Source organism: Chelmon rostratus, chromosome 15, assembly GCF_017976325.1.
Source record: "Chelmon rostratus isolate fCheRos1 chromosome 15, fCheRos1.pri, whole genome shotgun sequence".
NCBI lineage: Eukaryota > Metazoa > Chordata > Actinopteri > Chaetodontiformes > Chaetodontidae > Chelmon > Chelmon rostratus.
In genome coordinates, this window is record NC_055672.1 from 25,421,503 (window position 1) to 25,441,632 (window position 20,130).

At 42.1% G+C, this 20,130-nt stretch overlaps 1 protein-coding gene across 1 annotated transcript; it reads right to left on the reverse strand.

The window, feature by feature from the left end:
* Window positions 1–15: 15 nt before the first annotated feature.
* Window positions 16–20,029, reverse strand: rtn4ip1 (reticulon 4 interacting protein 1). Its single transcript, XM_041953727.1, has 9 exons — window positions 19,508–20,029; window positions 18,126–18,277; window positions 10,640–10,708; window positions 10,255–10,379; window positions 9,859–9,907; window positions 9,300–9,436; window positions 8,768–8,951; window positions 779–871; window positions 16–537 (listed from the first exon to the last, which is right to left on the reverse strand). The coding sequence occupies exons 1-9, from the start codon at window positions 19,791–19,793 to the stop codon at window positions 415–417; spliced, it is 1,218 nt and encodes a 405-aa protein (XP_041809661.1). The 5' UTR covers window positions 19,794–20,029; the 3' UTR covers window positions 16–414.
* Window positions 20,030–20,130: the final 101 nt, after the last annotated feature.

The window sequence follows — 20,130 nt, forward strand, 5'->3', positions numbered from 1 at the left end:
ATACTGACAGGTGTTTCTATTGTTGTTATTGTTGTCTACCACATTTATATCAATGAGGGTAGACTAACAGAAATATTTCTGTTTAATGAAATACAGTTCATCATACAATCGGATCTTTATAACCTTCATGAGGATAAGATTTATTTCAGGTAGTATTAGACTGTATTAGTTTTAGCTAGTTGTACCTCATAAACTGGCAGCTGAGTTTGTATGTGGAAATACTTATTTTTTACATAGTCAATAATTACTCATTACTCTTTAAATACATTCGCACTGCTAACATTATTACTTTAATCAGCTTTTTTTTTTTACACAGGCCAATATAAAAATGGCAATAACAGTTAGTGTACAACAGCAGCTGATGTGGTTACATACACAGTAATCAAAATACACAGTTTCCAAGCACCAGTGCTTTTAGTCATCTCCCCCTTTGCTGAACTGGACCACAGTTTTTCCTCGAGCGTGACCCTTCTCCACCTTCTCAATGGCCTGAGGAACTTGTGAAAAGTTAAAAGTCTCCTCCACCACAGCCTGGATCTGAAAGAGTAGATAGAGGAAGAAAAAAGATCTTAAGACTTTTCTAATGTGTAAGTAAACTTTCCATCATGCCTAATTCTACAAAGTAAGCCAAGAATGGGATCCATAATCAACAGAACACAATCAGATTTCAAATGTTACTTCTTACCATCTTACTACACCATCTTTTATCTAGATGCTGTGCTATGCTCTTCATTTCAAACTATGCTTGTGCAGGAGCATGTTTAAGTGAGAAATATACCTGTCCGGCATCCACCATTTCCCTTATTTCATCCAATGCAGGACCACTGGGTGTAAAAAAACCCCAGCGGTAGTGCACGCCTTTGACTAGGTGCTACAAGGGAACAGAATGAGAGAAAAGGCATGAATACAAGCTTATTTGTGTGCAATGCAGAAACTTTATTGCTGATGTTAACTGGACAGTGCACAATAGTAATGTCTGAGGCAGTGTAAGGAAGCTAGATAAAAGGCATGATGAATTGCTCTAAAGGAAATCTTTATCACATTTGAAATTCCACCAGGTTATGGGTTTCTTAGATGTGTTTAACTTCACAACTAACAAACTTTCATAAAATGAGTGTTAGAGCCTACAGATTTGCTCAGAATTCCTGTGTATCTGTAGGCCTATCAGACAATGACAGTTAGATGGAGTCGAGTGGCATCTGACTTTTTTTTTGCGCATGCAGAGGCTGTAGGGGTTTTCAATATAAAGGAGTAATTTAACATGCTTCCTTCAGGCCTATTTAGAAATAAGGACACTGTTATAACCAAGTCAGCTGTCGGCACTCTAAATGTGTCTTTCCATATCAGCTCTATGAGAGAACTCTCCGACCAACACCTTGTTAATTCTCGACTGACAAATCCAGTCATCAATGCTGAAACAATGCATCAGCAACTGGGAAAAGACACCTTTGTTTCTCCCCAGCCTGCTTTTTCCTCAACACTTTCCCCCCACACCTGCCCTGCATCAGCCTAGTTAGCCCTGCCCTGCTCCCAGTGTTTTCCCGAGCCAATCAGCTCCTTTCCTGTTCTCCTGCTACATTCACCTCATTCTCCTCACCAGCTTCTCTGCTCCTGTTCCCACCTGCACGTCATCCCCTGATCAGTGTAGCTTGTGTTTCAACTTGCAACTTTCTAACATTTTCACTTCATATCCTGTTTCAGGTAGAAATGTGTCAAGACACAATTTCTTTGTTACTTAGTAAAGTATTGGAAATAATCTGCATTGAGTTCTAATCATTTGGATTTACCATATAGCAGTTATGTCCACTTGTTAGTCCCTGATTTAACTCCCAAACAGTAAATGTGTGTTCCATCCACAGAACTAGGCAGGACTTTCCTACTACTAATACCTATACTTTTCCAGGTAATTACTTTAAAACATAATCCTAAACTACCCCAACTAATGAAAAGGGACACAAATTTGTTGGCTTTAGGTGTAACCAGTAACTTAGTAGAGGTGATACTTTTTCCTGCACTTGTTGCCACACCAAGTCAGGCAAAAAGTCAGTTTATCCTGTGGATTGTGTGGTTAAAACTTAAGTGGAAAGTAGTGCACAAGCCACAGCTGGCACGTTTGAAGGAAGTGGAGGAGTGAAGTGCACTAGTGTAAGTTTTCTGCAATGAATGACTGTAATTCAGGAATGCAACGCTACATGAGGAACCGTCATGTTTCCATTAAATTTATTTCATCCAGAACCTGTTTTGTTATGTTATAAACCTTACAAACAGCAGCCTCCATGTCAGAATTATGATTACAAGCCTTGAGGTGGCCACATTATGTTTACAGAACTGTCACTGATATTTAAACCAAACACATCGGCCTCTAATCACTTGCTCTGAGTGTTATCTGAGTGAAATAATGTGTTTCATGGCTTGTAGGTTTGCCTTCACTGACAGCTCTGAAGTCTGTCTCATTGAACAGGGAAAGGGTTAGGGTTAGGGTTAGTATGGCTGATAAAGTTTAATGGGAAGAGGCACCCAGCCAAGAATGAACTCATTAATTCTCATGTGGGTTGATAAAAGTGTTACATATTTATTTTCTAGTGCTGGAGATTTTTTTTCTAATAATGTAAATATAAGTGACTGTGTCTAAGCAGAGTATTAAGGGTGGGGGTGGTCAGGGTGTGAATATAACGGTAAATGGAGCAGATCCAGCTGTGTGTGTATACAGTCAAAAGTACAGTATGTGGATGCCATTATCCATGTACTGTTCCTTAGCGTACGTTTAATTTGGATCTGTTTTTATGGATTAGTCTCTGCCTCTTTGTGCCAGTGAATCGAAATCTTAATGCTACATGAAGCAAAGATAGTTAACGCAATCGCATACTTCCAACTTTGTAGTAACAATTTGGAAAGGCACTTTTCTGTTACAACACAACAATTGCCCGTGTTGAAGTCCACCAATTTTTCCAGTTTGGTGTGGAAGAACTTGACTGGCATGCACAGAGGCCTGATTTAAACCCCACCCAACACCTTTGGGTTACAATGGAACTTTGACTAGGAGCCAGGTCTTATCAACCAACATCAGTAGTTCCTGACCTTCCTAGTCTAGCTGGCACTATTGTGGTTGAATGGGAGCAAATCCATGAAGCCGGGATTCAAAATCTTGTGGAAAGCATTCCTAGAAGAACAGAGACTGTTGGAACAGTAGATTAATGCTCATGGTTTTGAAATGAGATGTTCTGAAGTCACATATAGGTACTGTATGATCTGCAAGTGTCCACATACTTTGTTTGCATGTCTAAATACTTTGAGCCACATAGGAAAGTTATCATGGTAGCAATCATTCTATCGTTTGCGGAAATGGTCACAAGGTAAACAGTACAAACACAGTGTTCATATCACAAAGAGATCAACCAGGAATGTGTACTTGCATGTACAGTACATAGTGACAAATGCAGCACCTTATTGGATGACATTGCATTGTTGAGTCAGGTTAAAACATTTTTTTTGCTGGGGCGGCCATTGTGTCAGCGCAGTGGACCCATTCAAATGAATGAGGACGCTGTGTTTCTAATACTGTTGGATGCAGTCAAACTGAACTGAATCATTTGAAGTTGTCATGTTTGTTTTGGCAGGGACCAAGACTCCACAGTAGATAGTATGCAAAATGTGTACTAAAAAGTGTGTTTGTCCAAGTGGTATGGCATGGTAAATGAACTACATTTATAAAGCACTTTATAAAGTATTCACCCATTCACACACACACAAACTGGTGGTAGAGGATAATGTGCAAGGTGCCACCTGCTCATTGGGAGCACACTTATACAAGATGGCACAGCTCCTGATAGTTCTGCCATCTTGCCTAAGTACACTTTGACATGTAGACTGCAGGGGCTGACCTGATGAGTGGACAACCGCTCTACCTCCTGAGTTGTTAAATAATATGATAATATTCCTATTCCTACAACACCTACACTCAGCAACAGATATCACCCACCCTTGCATAGCGCACAATGCGATCAACATCTTAACCTCAAGAGTCAGCGAGAACAGGGGTGGAAGGTGACGCACAGGTGGATTGCATGGTAACGAACAGGATAACAGATATGACTATGCCTTGGATACATGACTCAGTGAGGGATGGGGGCACAGACCTATCTCTTAGGGCCAGAGGTTGCAGTACTCAGGTGACTGTGAAGGCAACTAAGGAGAGCAAAAGTTGTGCAGCAGAGGATAAAAAGCTTCAAGTTTGCCCATGTGGCTGGCAGAAAATAACATCAATCCGAGGCCTTAGAACTCATCAAGGAAAGAGGAAGTGTTTAGCGGTGGAAGGGCAGAGTGGCCGCATCAACCAGTATTTCTTGAGAAGTCAGTCGAATCAGTCGGATGAAGTCCAGCGACAGGTAGAAAACCACAGTTTGCAGGATATCAGTAACACTATCCCTGGGGAGGAGGAGGTACGGAGAGGGGATGCAGTTGGTGTTGAGGTCAACAGGCCAGCCAAGGAGAGAAGCATGGAGCAGAAAGCTAGAGTTAGGTGGCCGAGGGCTAATGATACCAAAGAGTGGGAGGCAGTTAATAGAGATTTATCAGTCATATTAAGCAGGCTTAGAGGAGATGTAGTGGAGAAATTGGATAAAATTGGAGATGTGATCTACTCCTATGGTCTAGAGAGATTTGGGGTGCTTGTCAAAAGGAAAGGCGAGAGGGTGCAGGTCGGCAAGTCTAGGCGGTAAAGAGAAAAAGAGAAGTTAGTAAAGGAAAGGAGGCAGTTAAGAAAGCGGTGGAGGAAGGCGTCAGAGGAAGAAAGGGAGGGAATTAATGTGTTGCAGGAGGAACTGGAAGCAGGTTAGCAGTACTCAGAAGGGCAGAACACCTTAGGGAGATAAGAAAGAAGAAAGACCGTGCAAGGTCAGCATTTTAGGAACCCCTTTAATTTTGTGAAGGGCTTGTTTAATCAAGAAAAAGGAGGGCAACTTAAGGCAAAGAAATCAGAGATTGAACAGTATTTGAAGTCGACGTATTCAGATTCAAAGGAGAATAGGAACATAGGTCTTCCACCTGACATGCCACCATTAGGAAGAAGTTGTGGAGGTGGTTAGGCGTGCAAAGGCTTCTTCGGCCCCAGGGCCTAATGGAGTCGCCTACCGTGTCTATAAGAGTGCACCTGGCATCTTAAGGACACTATGGAGATATCTGAGAATAGTTTGGGAGAAACAAAGTATTCTAAGAGCATGGCGCAGGGCAGGAGGTGTCTTCATCCCTAAGGAGAAGGAGTCATTGGACCCTAGCCAGTTTCGGATGATTTCTCTCCTAAATGTTGAGGGAAAGATTTTCTTTAGTATCGTAGCACAGAGGCTGGCTAATTACTTAGAAAGGAATGGTATGATAGATACGACAGTGCAAAAAGCAGGGATACCAGGATTTGCGGGATGCTTAGAACATTCTAGCATGATTTGGCATCAGATTCAGACAGCTAAGAGGGAGAAAAGAGACTTTTTTTTTATTTAGGACAGTGCACATTGGTGAACATTGCTGTAAATGTGCCAGTTTATAGCTGATTAGCTAATTTGCAACCGTAGTCCTTGGGCAGAATGTTACTTGCCTAATAAAACTTGAATGTTGTATTTTTAGATCTGGCTTATGCATTTGGGTCAGTGCCGCATAGCCTTATTTGGAGTTCCTTTCACTACTTTAAAGTGCCGGAGATAGTTGTTAACTTGGTGAAAGCATATTTCCAACACATTAGTCTGTGTGCAAGTATCGCAGAGCTCACAACAGGCTGGCAAAGATTGGAGGTTGGTATTATGGCAGGATGTACAGTTTACCCGAGGTAATTATTAGGGCTTCCAAGTGGGTCGTAGGTGGGGAGAGACGGCAGAAAGGAATGTGTTTTCCACCAATTAGGGCTTATATGGATGATATGACACTGCTAACTTCAACAGTGCCATGTACAAGGAGGTTGTTAGATAAAGTCAATCAGAATCTCAAGTGGGCTAGTATGAAGATTAAGCCTAGTAAGTCAAGGAGTATTTCAATATACAGAGGGAAAGTAAGTGATAGGAAGTTTGCTATAGATGGTGAGGAAATCCCAACAATTAGGGAGAAATCAGTAAAGAGTCTAGGACGGTGGTATAATGTGGACCTGAATGATGTTGAACAGGTTGTGCAATTTAGAAAGGATGTTGCAGAAGAGCTGGAGAGAATAGATAAATCAGGACTCCCAGGAAAACTGAGGCTGTGGTGCTTGCAGTTTGGCTTGTATCCTAGGTTAATGTGGCCAATGTCAGTATATGAAGTCCCATTATCTGTAGCAGAGAGAATGGAAAGGCTAGTTAGCTGTTATATTAGAAAACAGTTGGGTGCTCCCAGGTGCTTAAGCAATGTAGCTTTGTATGGGAAAGGAATGCTTCAGCTGCCAGTATCCAGTCTAACAGAGGAGTTTAAATGCACTAAGGTTAGGACAGAACTTTTATTATCTGGGAGTAAGGACATAGTTAGCAATGTGGTTCTGAATCCTTCTGGGGGGAGGAAATGGAACCCAAGGGCAGCAGTGCAGGAGGCAGAGGCAGCTCTTAGGCATGCAGAAGTAGTAGGAAATGTTCAATTTGGCCGGGGAGGCTTGGGGCTTGGCCCAGGCAAACCAGTGTGGAATAAAGCAGGTCTAAAGGAGAAAAGAAGCTTGTAGTGGAACAGGTGCGTAGGCAGGAGGAGTTGTTAAGGGGGGCAAAAGCAGTTGGTCAGGCCAAACAGGGACAATGGTTGAATTGCAAAGGTGTTGAGAAGAGGAAACTTAGTTGGAGGGACCTGTGGAATATGGAGGAAGGCCGTATTAAATTTCTGATAGGGGCGACAACCCCGCAGAACCTAAGACTCTGGGTACAGGGCGACCAATCGTGCCCACTCTGCTCAGCAAGTTTAAAGCACATTTTGTCAGGTTGTAGAATTAGCTTATCACAAGGCCGGTATACATGGCAGCATAATCAGGTGCTGAGAAGCTTAGCCGCAGGCATTGAAGAGAGAAGGAAGCAGGTGAATTCTGGAAGTTCTTGAAAGGAGAGGTTAGTTGTGCAGTTTGTTTGAGAGGGGGAGAAAAATAGAGCTGCTAAGTCAGGGAGAAGGCAGGTTGGTGGCTGCCTGGTCGGGACTGATTATTGGCAAATGCAGGTCGACTTGGGAGAAAAAGCTAGTTGTGCCCCAGGAAATAGTTTATAGTAATCTGAGGCCGGACATTGTCTTATCGTCCATGAGTAAAAAGACTGTGTATTTTATTGAGTTAACACTCCCTTGGGAAAATTCAGTGGAGGCAGCTTATGAAAGGAAGAAGACTAAGTATGCAGATTTAAAGACAGACTCTGAGCAGAGAGGATGGAAGACCAGGGTTTGTCCGGTTGAAGTGGGGTGTAGAGGTTTTGTTGCAGGGTCAGCTGTTTCACTGTTGAGGGAGCTGGGAGTGCAGGGGCAAAATTTGAGGAAGACAGTGAGGGAGATGTCAGATGAGGCTGCTAGGTCAGTCAGTGGATATGGATTAGGAGAAATAATAGTAGTTGGGGGATGAAATAAAGGCAGTGGGGAGTAGGGGGAGGCAGAGGACATGCATGCCTAATCCGGCAGGAGAACAGGTTAAAGTCCGAACAAGACACCTCTCCTCTGCTCTGCTTTCCCCGCCCCATCTTCTCTCTCCCAATAGGAAGAGATCCAGGAAGAGGAAGTGCAGATAAGGTGGGGTTGTAGCCAGCTAGAGTCTCTCTTTGGGAACATGTGGCCTGTTCAGGTGAGTTTGTGTTGTAAGATACAGAGTTGGCTTGTTTTTTTGTTCTTTTTTTGTTGTTTTCCTGTTTTGTTTGCTTCTTGAAGGAAATGTTAAATCTAGTCTGTGGATTAGGCCTCCACCTTCAGCACCCTCTAAAACTTTCTACCCCCTACCTGAACAAGGGTTTGTATCCAATCCCTACTTTCATCTTTGACTCTACCTCTTTATTTTCCACCCCCTACCCGAACCAGGGTTTGTATTCCCACCCGCTTTTATTGGTGCAGTTGGTGAGAGGCAGGGGTAGATGATGGTAGTGCGCCACTTGGCAGTTACATGTGGCATCTAGGCCTGTGGTAGCATTGTAGCAGCTAACAATAGCTAAAGCGGTGGTAGTATGATAGTATCTTAGCAGTTAGTATTGGCATCTAGCAGTTAACATTAACAGTATAGGTGAATCTAGCTGTATTGTCTTCTTCTGTTCTCTTAGCAGGTAGCGGTTAGCATTTAGCATTAGCATTAGCTAAATGGTAGCATCGGAACTGTATTGTCTTCTTCTGTTCTTCTTAGCAGTTAGCAGCTAACATTAGCATTAGCTAAATGGTAGCATCGGTACTAGCCACTACCTGGAGCATCTCCTAAACAGGCCTGGGTCAGTTGAACGTGGCAGTGCTGCTTGGATTGTGTAGGAGCAGTGTGAACTGGCACTGGGGGGGTGACTCTGGGACGCCGGAGTTCACCGCCTAGCCTCCTGGAGGTGTGTGGGACTAAGTAGGTGAAACACAGTTGAAGGGAGGTATCCACCTGATGACCCCCAGAGATGTGTTATCACTGCTCTTTGGCATGTATAGAGGCAGATTAGGGGTCCAAGGTTCTTCACTGAGAATGAATCCTCTTTTTGAGCACAAGTATCTTGTGTTTAAATTAACTTGCATTATGATCAATTCAGGTGGGGGCCACAATCAGTGTGGTAAAAATTAATTCTATAAACATGTAGTTATTCAAACTGCATCCACGTTATTCTGCCATGATTACCTTGAGGGCTTTGGTGGCCATTGTGGCAGCAGTCTGCATCATGCCATCAGCAATGCCCAGCCTGTCAGTGTTCTGGAGGAATGGTGTTACAAGAGTGACATACTTGGCGCCACTCCAAGGCTTAAGCAGATTTAACGCCCAACGCTCTGTGTCACCCCCAACATTATCCAGGATCAGGTCAAATCTTGAGGTGAAGAAGGTTAGGGTTGGTGAAAACAAGAGACACAAGCAAAAATACATACATGTGAGGTCACTGGGCAGTAAAAGACAAAGTAAATAAAAGGTAGAATCTGAAGGTGTAGAAAGAAAAGGATGGTTGGGCAGATGACTGAAATGGAGATCTGAGTGTGATTAAGCTTGCTAGAAAATGAAAGGACTCTGTTTTCTCACACTAATGATCTGAATGCAGTTAAAGGGACTGGGCTGCCTTTGAAACAAGCCACTGATACATACACAAGCCAACTCCAATCAAATACTAACATGAGTGAAAAATAACTGCAAATGTGTATATGTGTGTGTGTGTGTGTCTCACTTCTCCAGTGCACTGAGTGGCTCCTCAACAGGTCCAGTAGTGTAGTCCACCACATAGTCTGCCCCCAGACCCCTTACAAACCATTCAGCATTTTGGGAGCAGGTAACAGTTACATGGGCTCTCCAAGCCTTTAGCATCTGTTCACAAATGATAGCATGAGCTCCATCACATGGCAAAAGTGTGTCCAAATTGCTAAATCCTAATCATAATTTGTATAATTTTTGTTGTAACTACAAGTATATATTTGGATTACTGTAGGGTGCAGAATGTTACCCAATGTTTGAAAAGCACAGAGATTGCATAAATAATTAAGTGTTACATCTTTATAATGTGAGCATCATTGTTCAGGTCACCAAGCAAGTCTGAAACCTGACAGGTGAAACAGACTTTTTATAACAGCACTGACACCACATCAGTGCTGATCAGTGTTCTTGTTTATTTTTACACTGCTACCATAGAGCAGAGGTATTGTATATTTAAAGCAGACTACTGTGTTACATAATGACACAATGAGTAAAACATGCAGCTTGGCTATCATCCTCCTCCACTTCATGCACACCTGTATCGCAAATGTTCCCACTCCTCCGGATCCTCCAAGGATCAAAATTCTGTAGGAACATGGAGATGCAGACATTTACAACAAATTTGTCAACTACACTTTGTAAATACACTACTGTTGCATGGGTTAGGGTTCTCCCTCATTAGAATCAATGTGAAATGCACTCTGGGCTTTAGCGTTCCAAGTTCACTGTGGTGTGAGGGAGTATCTGAGCCAGTGCCAGAGAACCAGAATACATCGGGCTCATTGCGGATTCAGCCAACAGGAGCTAATCTTAGAAGAATTGACTCGAATGATTGGCTAAATCAAGACAGGGTGCTTTTTTGGGCTGAACATGGATTAACAACAAGTGGGAATTGTGTGTTTGTGTGTGTAGCAGTGTCCACATTCCCTTACCGCTTCTTTGCACAGTTGTCCTTACTAAGCCCACCGGTGTTCACCAGTGCCGACCAGGCAGTAGTTGCTACATAGGGAATGGCTGCTGCCTCTGTGTGGCTCAGTGACTTTGGTTTGTGGGATACCTGAGCACAACACACATTCATAATAAAAGCAGTTATAAATGTAGAACTGCCTCAACACCTTTCAGCAGTACACTGTCTGAGTCATAATGAAAAAGCACAATTGTGCCAGATTTACCCAAGACAGCAATGACACAGAACTGACAAATTACTCACATTCCAATTCCAGGCAGAAGCAAACCTTTATACTAAGTGGAGAATTTTGAGATAGCACTAAGAAGATTAGCTCAAAGCTACAATGTAGTCCATGAGATGAGCAATACCTCATTGGCACTCAGCACAACAAACTCAGCCAGGCTGCCCTGCTTCCATGGTGGGATAGCTGCCCACACCTAAGGGAAACACACAGCAACACACAACACAACATTCATTAACCAAAGCCACAAAAAGGTCTACATTTCTAGAAGTTAGTTCACAGTTGTTCAATGTGATAAGACTGTACAGTAATGTATCAAATGAAAAAATTGCACATGTGTAATGTTCCATAATGGGTGACTCTCTATTTCAGTGCTGCCTGAATAAATCAACAAATTATTTGTTTCATTATAAATTAATCAGCGAATATTTTCTCAACTAGTCAAACAATTGTTTCTTCCATATTATATTAATAATAATAAACTTTATTATTTATATTATTATTTTATTTATAGCACCTTTCATACAAGAATTGCAGCTCAAAGTGCTTTACAACAACAGAAAGAGACCACATGCAGTGTGTGCCTCACATAAACAAGACACAGAATGAACATAAAAACAGGGATAGAAAATGAATGTAAAATAAGATGGAGAATAAAACCCACTTGATAATAATGATAACTAGACAATTCCGGTGCCGCCAAAATTTTGACAGTGGCACGAGGGGGCTGCTGGTGTTATCTATACCAGTGTTCTCCAACCTTTTCTGTACCATGGCCCAGTTTTATGTCTGACAATATTTTCACTGCCCAGTCTAAAGGTGTAGCAGATAAAAACAAAATAAAACTATAAGATCGGCATTTAAAAACTGTGGTATTTTCTCTTAAATAATAATAATAACAATAATAATGAACGTAAATCCACTTTTTAGTCATGTCAAGAGGACCTGGCTGCAGACTGGCACTGTCAGGCACCACCTGTTTTTCAAATTATGTGAAAAAACAAAATAATGGAAATTATTTTTTCTTTCTGTGCGGCCCAGTACCAAATGACCCATGGCCCACGGGTTGGGGATCAATGATCTATACCACTGTTTCTCAATCCTGGTCCTGGAGTACCACTGCCCTGCATGTTTTAGATGTATCCCTGCTCCAGCACACCTGATTCAAATGAATGGCTAATTGTCAGGCCTTAGCAGAGCCCAGTAGCGAGCTGAGCATTTGAATCAGGTGTGTTGGAGCACGGAAACATCTAAAACATGCAGGGCAGTGGTACTCCATGACCAGGATTGAGAAACACTGATCTATACTAAACATTCAGTAGTCACAATTTCAGTTCAAGATATCTCTCCCTTGTTTTAACGAGTTAAAACATAATTGAAGGTCACTTCAAGAGACAATATACATACTTTCTGATTTGCCAATCAGATGTATTGACATATTTCAATAAAATTATTGATTATCAAATGCTGCACTTAGGTTTAAGAGGACAATTGAAACTTTATTTTCATCAGATTTTAGTCTGAAGTCAGTGATTTTTTTTTTCATTTGTAATTCAAATTATTATGTGGAAAAGCAGATAGTACAGAACTTCACTTCTGGATACAATTTAATGTCCACATCAGCGCTGTGGATGCAGGACCATTAAATGCTAATCCAGGTTTTCAATAACGTAACAGAAAAAATATAACATGTGGGCGGGAGTGAGGGAACTCCTCCAATCATTCACATCAGGAAAAGAAGAAGAAAAAAAAAAACACATTAAAGTGTGTATGTTAACACAAACCAAGAGAGCAATGTATGGCATGACAACCTTTCATATGACAATCAAATTCAATTCACAGAGATTACGGGTTTTACATATTCTGTCCATTTTGACCAGATCTTGAAAAAAGATTCCCTTTCGCCTTTTGAGGGTGAATGTCAATTTCTCCAATGTGTAAATATCTTGTACAATATTGATCCATTCTTCAATTGTAGGTGCTTCGGGCTTTAACCACTTTCTAGTGATAGTCTTTTTGCCTGCAGCCAAAAGCATTAACAGCAGTTTGTTATCTTTCCAGGTCCAGTTTTCAACTGAAATGTCTCCTAAGTACAGAGCTTCAAACTTACAAGGGATTTTCTTAGTAATAATATTATTTATATGTTCACTCAGCTGCTCCCAGAATGATTTGATCACAGGACAATCCCAGAAAATATGGTAGTGATTTGCATTATTTGTCCCACAGAGCCTCCAGCAGGTGCCTCCACTACCCTGATGTTTTTATTGGGCAGGAGTCACAAAAAATCAAACAATGTTCTTCCTTTCAAGATCCATCTTTTAAATCTCCCATCATTTTTATTTGGCTTAAAGGCTCTTTTTCCAAGAGTCTAACATTGTGCGTAACATTGAGTCCTGTGGTATCATCAACTCTTCTTCTACTTCTTTATCCATTAACACAGATATTAGAGGTATTCCTTCCACTGATGTTCCTTCTATATCTTTCCATCCTGCATTGTATGACGGAGAGCATAGACATATTAACGGTCTTAGTTGAGCTGCAAGGTAATAGGCCTGTAGGTTGGGAAGACCTAGTCCACCTTTCTCCTTCTTAAACTGCAGCGTTTTGTACCTTATTCTGGCCCTTTTCCCTTGCCAGATGTATTGTGACATTAATCTATCCCACTCTATAAATTGCCTTTCTGGTACATGGATTGGAAGACATTGAAATAAATACAGCAAGTGTCGGAGAACGTTCATCCTAACTGATTCTGATGTGGAATATAAATTTAAAAATGGAATCACCTTCCATCTCTGTATGTCTGATTTTAACTTAGAGGTTAGGGGTCCATAATTGGCATCAAAAGTCCTAGAAAGTTCTTTGGTTAGTATGATACCTAAATATTTTATGGAATCTGCATCCCAGTTCCATCTGTACAAATTCCTAATTCTGTTCGGTGGACTGTAGTTTAGTGTTAGGACCTGAGTCTTGTTAATGTTAATCTTGTACCCTGACAGTGAACCATTTGTCTCAATTAACTTCATAAATTTAGGTAAGGTTTGAGTAGGGTTTGTTATAGCTAACAGTAAATCATCCGCAAACAAGGACAGCTTTTGTTCGCCCGCTGCCATCTGAACTCCTATTATGTCGGGCCTCTGCCTTATCCACTGACTAAGCGGCTCTATAAAAAGGGCGAAGAGGAGCGGCGAAATACAGCAGCCCTGCCTTGTGCCTCTTTCCAACGTAAATGAGTCTGATAGATCTCCATTAATTTTTATCCTAGCCAATGGTTTGTTGTACAATGCAGCAATTACATCAATTAGGGTCTGGTGGAATCCAAATTTAGACATCACCTTATATAGGAAGGACGATCTGACCGAGTCAAACGCCTTTTCCGCATCTAGACTCAGTACAAGGGTCTCCATTTTTTGTTCGTACTGCATGATTTAAAATATGCAACGTTTTTCTGATGTTGTCCTGAGTCTGTCTCTGTCTGATGAAACCTGTTTGGTCCTTGGTATTATTGCTGGTAAAATTTTTTCAAGTCTTTGTGAAAGTATGGCAGTAAATAATTTATAATCGATATTTAACACACTCACCGGACGGTAATTACCACAATTCAATTTGTCTTTCCCCTCTTTAGGAATTACTGAAATAACTGTGTCTCTCCATGAAGGGGGTATATTTTTCTTTTCCAGTACACAGTTGAACGCTGTTATTAAAGTAGGGACTAACTGATCTTGCATTTCTTTATACCACTCAGAGGTAAAACCATCCTTTCCCGGGGACTTACCTCCTTTTAATTTAACGAGTACTCGGGGGCATCCATGCGCAGCCTCTATATAACGCATAATCTGCGCCGAAACTCGTTCATATTCCAATATTTTGTTATGATATGCTGGTGCTATTCCATTGTATTGTATGCCATTTATATTAAATGAAACAACCTTTATTTGTGTCTTCTCCATCTATGTAATGTTATCCTCCATTTCACTAATAACATTGGAGAGCCCCCTCCAGCCCACTGGAACGAACAAAATGTTAACAGATAAAACAAGAACATACATACTTACAAGAACCATAACTAACAGAACAAGTACGGCTTCCAAAGCTGGGGTCTGCTAATTAGACCCTGTTGAGCTTCTTGAAGACAGGCGGAAAGGGAAAGTCCTCCCAAGTCTATAAGGGAGGGCCCTTCCAAATGTCAGCAGCCCAGAGTAAACCCAGACTAACTTTTTTATTACGCCATCATCCTTAACACAGCCCTCTGCAGACTTAACTCTGAGATGGCATAACCGGGAGGAGAAACAATGAATCTTTCTGTTCTTAAGTAGCTGGAGGTGATGTTCTCCTGAATGCCTGGAGCCTCTCTTTGTAGATTTCTCCTCTTGCAGAGCTGGAGGTGCCTTTCTTTGATTTCCCCTCCTTCCTACTCCAGGACAGCCGCTCAATCTGCTCCTTCAGGGAATCTGGTGATCTGATGACTTTTACCTTGTACCCTTTTTTGGCCAGATCCTCAGTCGCTTCCTCTATGGAGTCGTAGGTTCTGGACCCTTCTTGATATCTCACTCGAAGCCTTGCTGGAAAGAGGGTCTGAAACGGGACCCCATTCTCTTTCAGGACCCTCAGAACCGCCATATACTCTCTGCGCTTTCTGAGGATGGCTGGTGGGTAGTCATGATCCAGATTTATCCATTTTCACACCAGACAAATCCCTTAAGTTGCCAAGCTTTGCAAAGTACGGACTCTTTCATTTTAAAGCTCAAAAAACTCACTGCTATTGAGCTTGGCGGTGCGCTCTCCGGCGGCTGCGGTCCCAGCGCCGGATGCACTCTCTCTCTCTATCTGCAGGTCTCCCCGGTGTCATCTAGTCCGAGCCCCTCCCTCAGCAAAGCTTCCACAAATGCAATCATCGAATCCGAGGCCTTCTCAGTCCCCTCCGGAACACCATAATCCTGACATTCTCTCGCCTAGACCGGCTCTCCAGGTCTACTAGCTTATCCTCCAGCTAGGTCAGTGAATATTTTAGTAAGAACAGTTTCATTGCTGTGGTATGTTCTAAAGCCTGAAGCAGCCCAACACCTACGTCAGGATGCCTCAGGTGGTGAGAATAGGGAACACAACATCATCCCCTTTGGTCCTCAGCACGGGCACGCCACAGCGTTGTGTTCTCAGCCCAGCCCTCTTTACCCTGTTTACTCAAGATTGTGCTGCCATCCATCCCACCAACACAGTCGTGAAGTTTGCGGACGACACTACAATAGTGGGTCTCATCTCAGATAACAACGAGACCCAATACAGAGAGGAGATACGCCAGCCCACCCAGTGGTGTTCAGCCAACAACCTGGTGCTGAACACAGGGAAGACCAAGGAGGTCATTGTGGATTTCAGGAGGTCCAGGAAGACGGATCATGCCCCCCTCCTCATGGACGGAGAAGTGGTGGAGTGTGTGGACAACATCATGTTCCTGGGCCTCCACATCACATCTGATCTCTCCTGGTCCATGAACACCTCCCGCCTGCTGAAGAAGGCACAACAAAGGCTCTTCTTCCTCAGGAAACTGAAACGGGCTGGACTCTCCTCTCAGTTGCTCGTCAACTTCTACAGGGCCACAATTGAAAGCATCCTCTGCCCCAGTGTGGTATGGCAGCTGCACGGCACAGGAGAGGAAACAACTGGCACGGGTGGTTAAAACTGCACAGGGCACCGTGGGCTGCCCCCCTTCCTAGACCTAGACTCTATATATGAGGGCTGGGTCAGGAAGAGGGCAAGATCCATCGCCACAGACCCCAGCCATCCAGGCCACAGACTGTTTGTTCGCTTCCATCAGGAAAGAGGTACAGGAACATCTGCTACACCACCAACAGACTGAGGAACAGCTTCTTCCCCAGGGCTGTCAGAACTATTACCCCCAGCAGCCCCTCACTGGAGTGAGAGACTGTGAGGACTATGAGCCACTGCACACCAGACTTTGTCCACCTTCACCTCCACCTTCACCTGCACCTTCATTGATCTTTACTTTGGCAGTAACCTTCGCTATCATTATGATAAATGACTCAAAACAATACGCTGAATATTCACACATCATACCTACACCACTGTGACATGCCACTTTTTGTCCCTTATTTAATTGGTAGTGAGAAAGTTGGAAACTCTAAGTGTAAACAACAGTGGGATTAGCCAGGAAGTCTCTGAAAGAGAGAGAAGGCTAAGTGCTTGAGCCGAAATAATGTAAGTTTAAATGTACAGCCGGTAATTCTAGGTTGTAATGAAGCAGGTTGTAATGAAGCAGGAAAAGTAGGAAAAGTAAACTACCACTAACACAGAAACCGGAAATGAGACAATATGCTTACCTTGGCAAGTCAGCACATCACCATACCGATGCCCATTTTGCACTTATGCCCTATCCTCTGTGTAATGTAATGCGTACCCATAGTGTTATCATTTCAGTGAGAACCAAATGTGGAAAAAAATTACAATCTCCCCATCTGTTCCTGAGTTATGGTGTTGAATAATGGCCAGACGAGTGGTTTTGCAGAACATCATTATGTCAAAGTGAAGTTGACCTTTCACCTTTTTTCCTGTACTTCCTCAGAAGGCTTGCGTCCTTCAACATCTGAAAAAAGCTGCTGCAGATCTTCTACCAGTCTGTGGTAGCGAGTGCCCTCCTGTACGCAGTAGTGTGCTGGGGGAGCAGCTTAAAGAAAAAGGACGCAGCACGCGTTGGCACAGAGCTGGACAGTCTGACATCTGTGGCAGGTCATTGAACAAGCTCCTGTCCATAATAGATGATCCCGATCACCCACTGCACAGCCCCATCTCCAGGCAGAGGAGCAGCTTCAGTGACAGACTGCTGTCATTGTCCTGCTCTACTGACAGACTGAAAAGATCGTTCCTCCCCCCACAGATGTTTATCCTGGATAGCCTAGTTCTTTATTTTTATTTCACTATTTTTTCTTATATTGTTATTTTGTATTTTGTATTGTATTTTTGCCTCTTACTTGAAAGTTGTTCTTTACTAGAAAGTTGATCTCTACTTGTAATCTATCTATCTATCTATCTATCTATCTATTTTTTGGTATAAAATGTTATCACTACATCATTATAACCTATGAGACATTTAGGTGAAATCTTGTCATAATTAGTGAAGTAACAGCATCTGGCAGTTTGCTAAGGCTTGTTATACCTCAATGCTTATTTTGGGGTGAGACATGTAAAAGTCTCGAGACATGTCAAATCATCCATGGTGCTAAGCTACACTGTGGTGATGATGCTTAGTTGGCATTACAGGGCCTAACATCAGAGACATTAGAGAACACTCTATACCACAATATACCACCAGTTGCTTGCACCATCAACACTGTTGTTGCCAAACACTGACTGCCATTAGCACATAGTTTCACTGTTCAGTGATGTGTCTGTATGATTTTTTTTAAATCTTGTCTAATCTGTCTTTCAACAAGGTGTTTTCATGCACAGCTAGATGTTTCTGTTCTGTTTACACTACATACTTTACACTCTTACTTTATTTTATATATTACTCACTGCATGCAGAAACCTGCTTAATGAAGTGCAATGAAGTGGTTCCTGAGTGTACATGCACACATCTGTCACTTGCTATTTGCTAAATTTACCTCATCCCTTTCTCTGAAGTGCTTCACATCCAGGCCACACTCCATGATGACCCCAGACACGTCCCTTCCCAGGATGAGAGGGAACTCGCTGCCTGACTGTTTGATATTCAGAGGGTCTCTCTTCATAGACAGCGTTGCAGCACCATAGCCACCTGACAGGGAAAGAGTTTCTGATTACAACAAAAGCTTATAGCTTCAGTAGAGTCGAATATGACAGAGTAATAAAAAGTTACACAAGATAGTTTGCTGTAGCGGCAGCACAAGAAAAAAAAATTTTACTTTTGGGGTTTGGTGGATATACTAACCAAAACAAAAAGAAAGAACAAGATTTGAGATGCCAAAATGTGTGAAGTGTACAGTCGTCAATGTGTCAAACTCTATACTGAGCTAAATAACAGTAGCACAAATGTGGATTATATCTACCATAGCAGGACTGCATGTAAATTGTTTTTTGGTAAACAGGTGCCACTGAATCAATGAGGTTAGAAATGTGTTTAGGTCACCAGTGAAATTGTCAGATGTTTTAACTGGTTTGGAAGTCAATCATGGTCCAATTTACACAAGTGTGATGTTCAAATCTGAAACCTCCAAGGCTATGTGTGATGCAGGAGAGATTGGAGAGTGTCCAGAAGTTAAACCTTGGAAATGAAAAATATTCACAGAAGAATATTTAAGTGGGGTAGAAGGAGTGCAAGTAATTCTATGATTTTTATTTATTTATTTATTTTGCCAATTTAAGGTGAATTAAGTATTCTTAAATTCCAAAAACATGTCCAGAGGGGATCTTTAACAGACCCTGTCTTTGCAGTGAAAGAAGCCAGACACTCGCCAACCTGAAAACAGAAAACTTTCTTACTTTCTTTGGTCCGTCCCAGGTATGGGATTTGCAAAAGATAAGCTTCATGTTGTCCTATTCATGTGAGTCAAGAAAATAAAACCTTCCAACATGCAATAATCAAAGTGCAAGACAGCAAGTGAAGCTTAAATTTTCCTGAAGTGACATCAAAAACTTTCACCGCTTTTGCCCACCTCTATCCACACCCACACTAGCCCACCACCTCCTTTAAGATCATTATGTGGTATAACTGGCTATGTGGGAGAAGGTTGATGAGCTGCATGACTAGTTTTACAAACATACAACCACAGGTAACATCAGTCTAACACTCTGTATCCTCACTGTTTAATATCTGTTTTGCTCATGAAGGGGAAAAAACTCTCCAATCACACTATATATAATTTTTAAGCTTTGATATGCAGTCATGTTTCAGATGTGGATTTATGAGTTGAATCCATTGCCAGTACAGACACGAGAGTGTCTCACACCTTTATTAATCTCAGCCTGACGTCACTTTAAACATGCACATAGGCTTGCTGTCACTTACCTCTCATGCTGACATCCAGTGGGTTCAGTCCTGCTGCAAACACTTTGACAATAACCTCATTCGGGTAGTTGATGACGGGGAAACTAGCATTTTTAGTGAGCCGTAACACATCATTGCTTCCATATTTATCAATAACCCAGGCAGGCATAACATTCATGCCGATTTTAGTAGTACTGAACAGCCTTGTCTGGCTGCCATGCCAGGAAAGTGACGTGTTCACACTTAGTGATCTACTAAGGTGACACAACCATCTACTGAGCGCTAACTGTCTAACAGAACGCATCATTCAACTCTTACAAGCCTAAATATCGTCATATAAAATTAGCAATGCTTTCACTCAGTTATATGTATGCTAAATTTGAATAAATCCCGTATTCTTTAAGTTATTTATAAGCCAAGACTACTTTATGACTATAAATATGTTCTTTTTATATGAACATGTCTAGTCATTTCGATAAATGCAATGAATCCAAAGTTAATGGTCATTTCAAATCAGTCTTCTCCCGTAACATGCCACTTCCTCGACGTGTGTTGGGCAGCCCTGAGCCACTTCACCAATCACAGCGCAGTTTTCTCAACCGCTGTCCAATCACAGAAGGCGTTGTTATACGTTGATTGTGGAA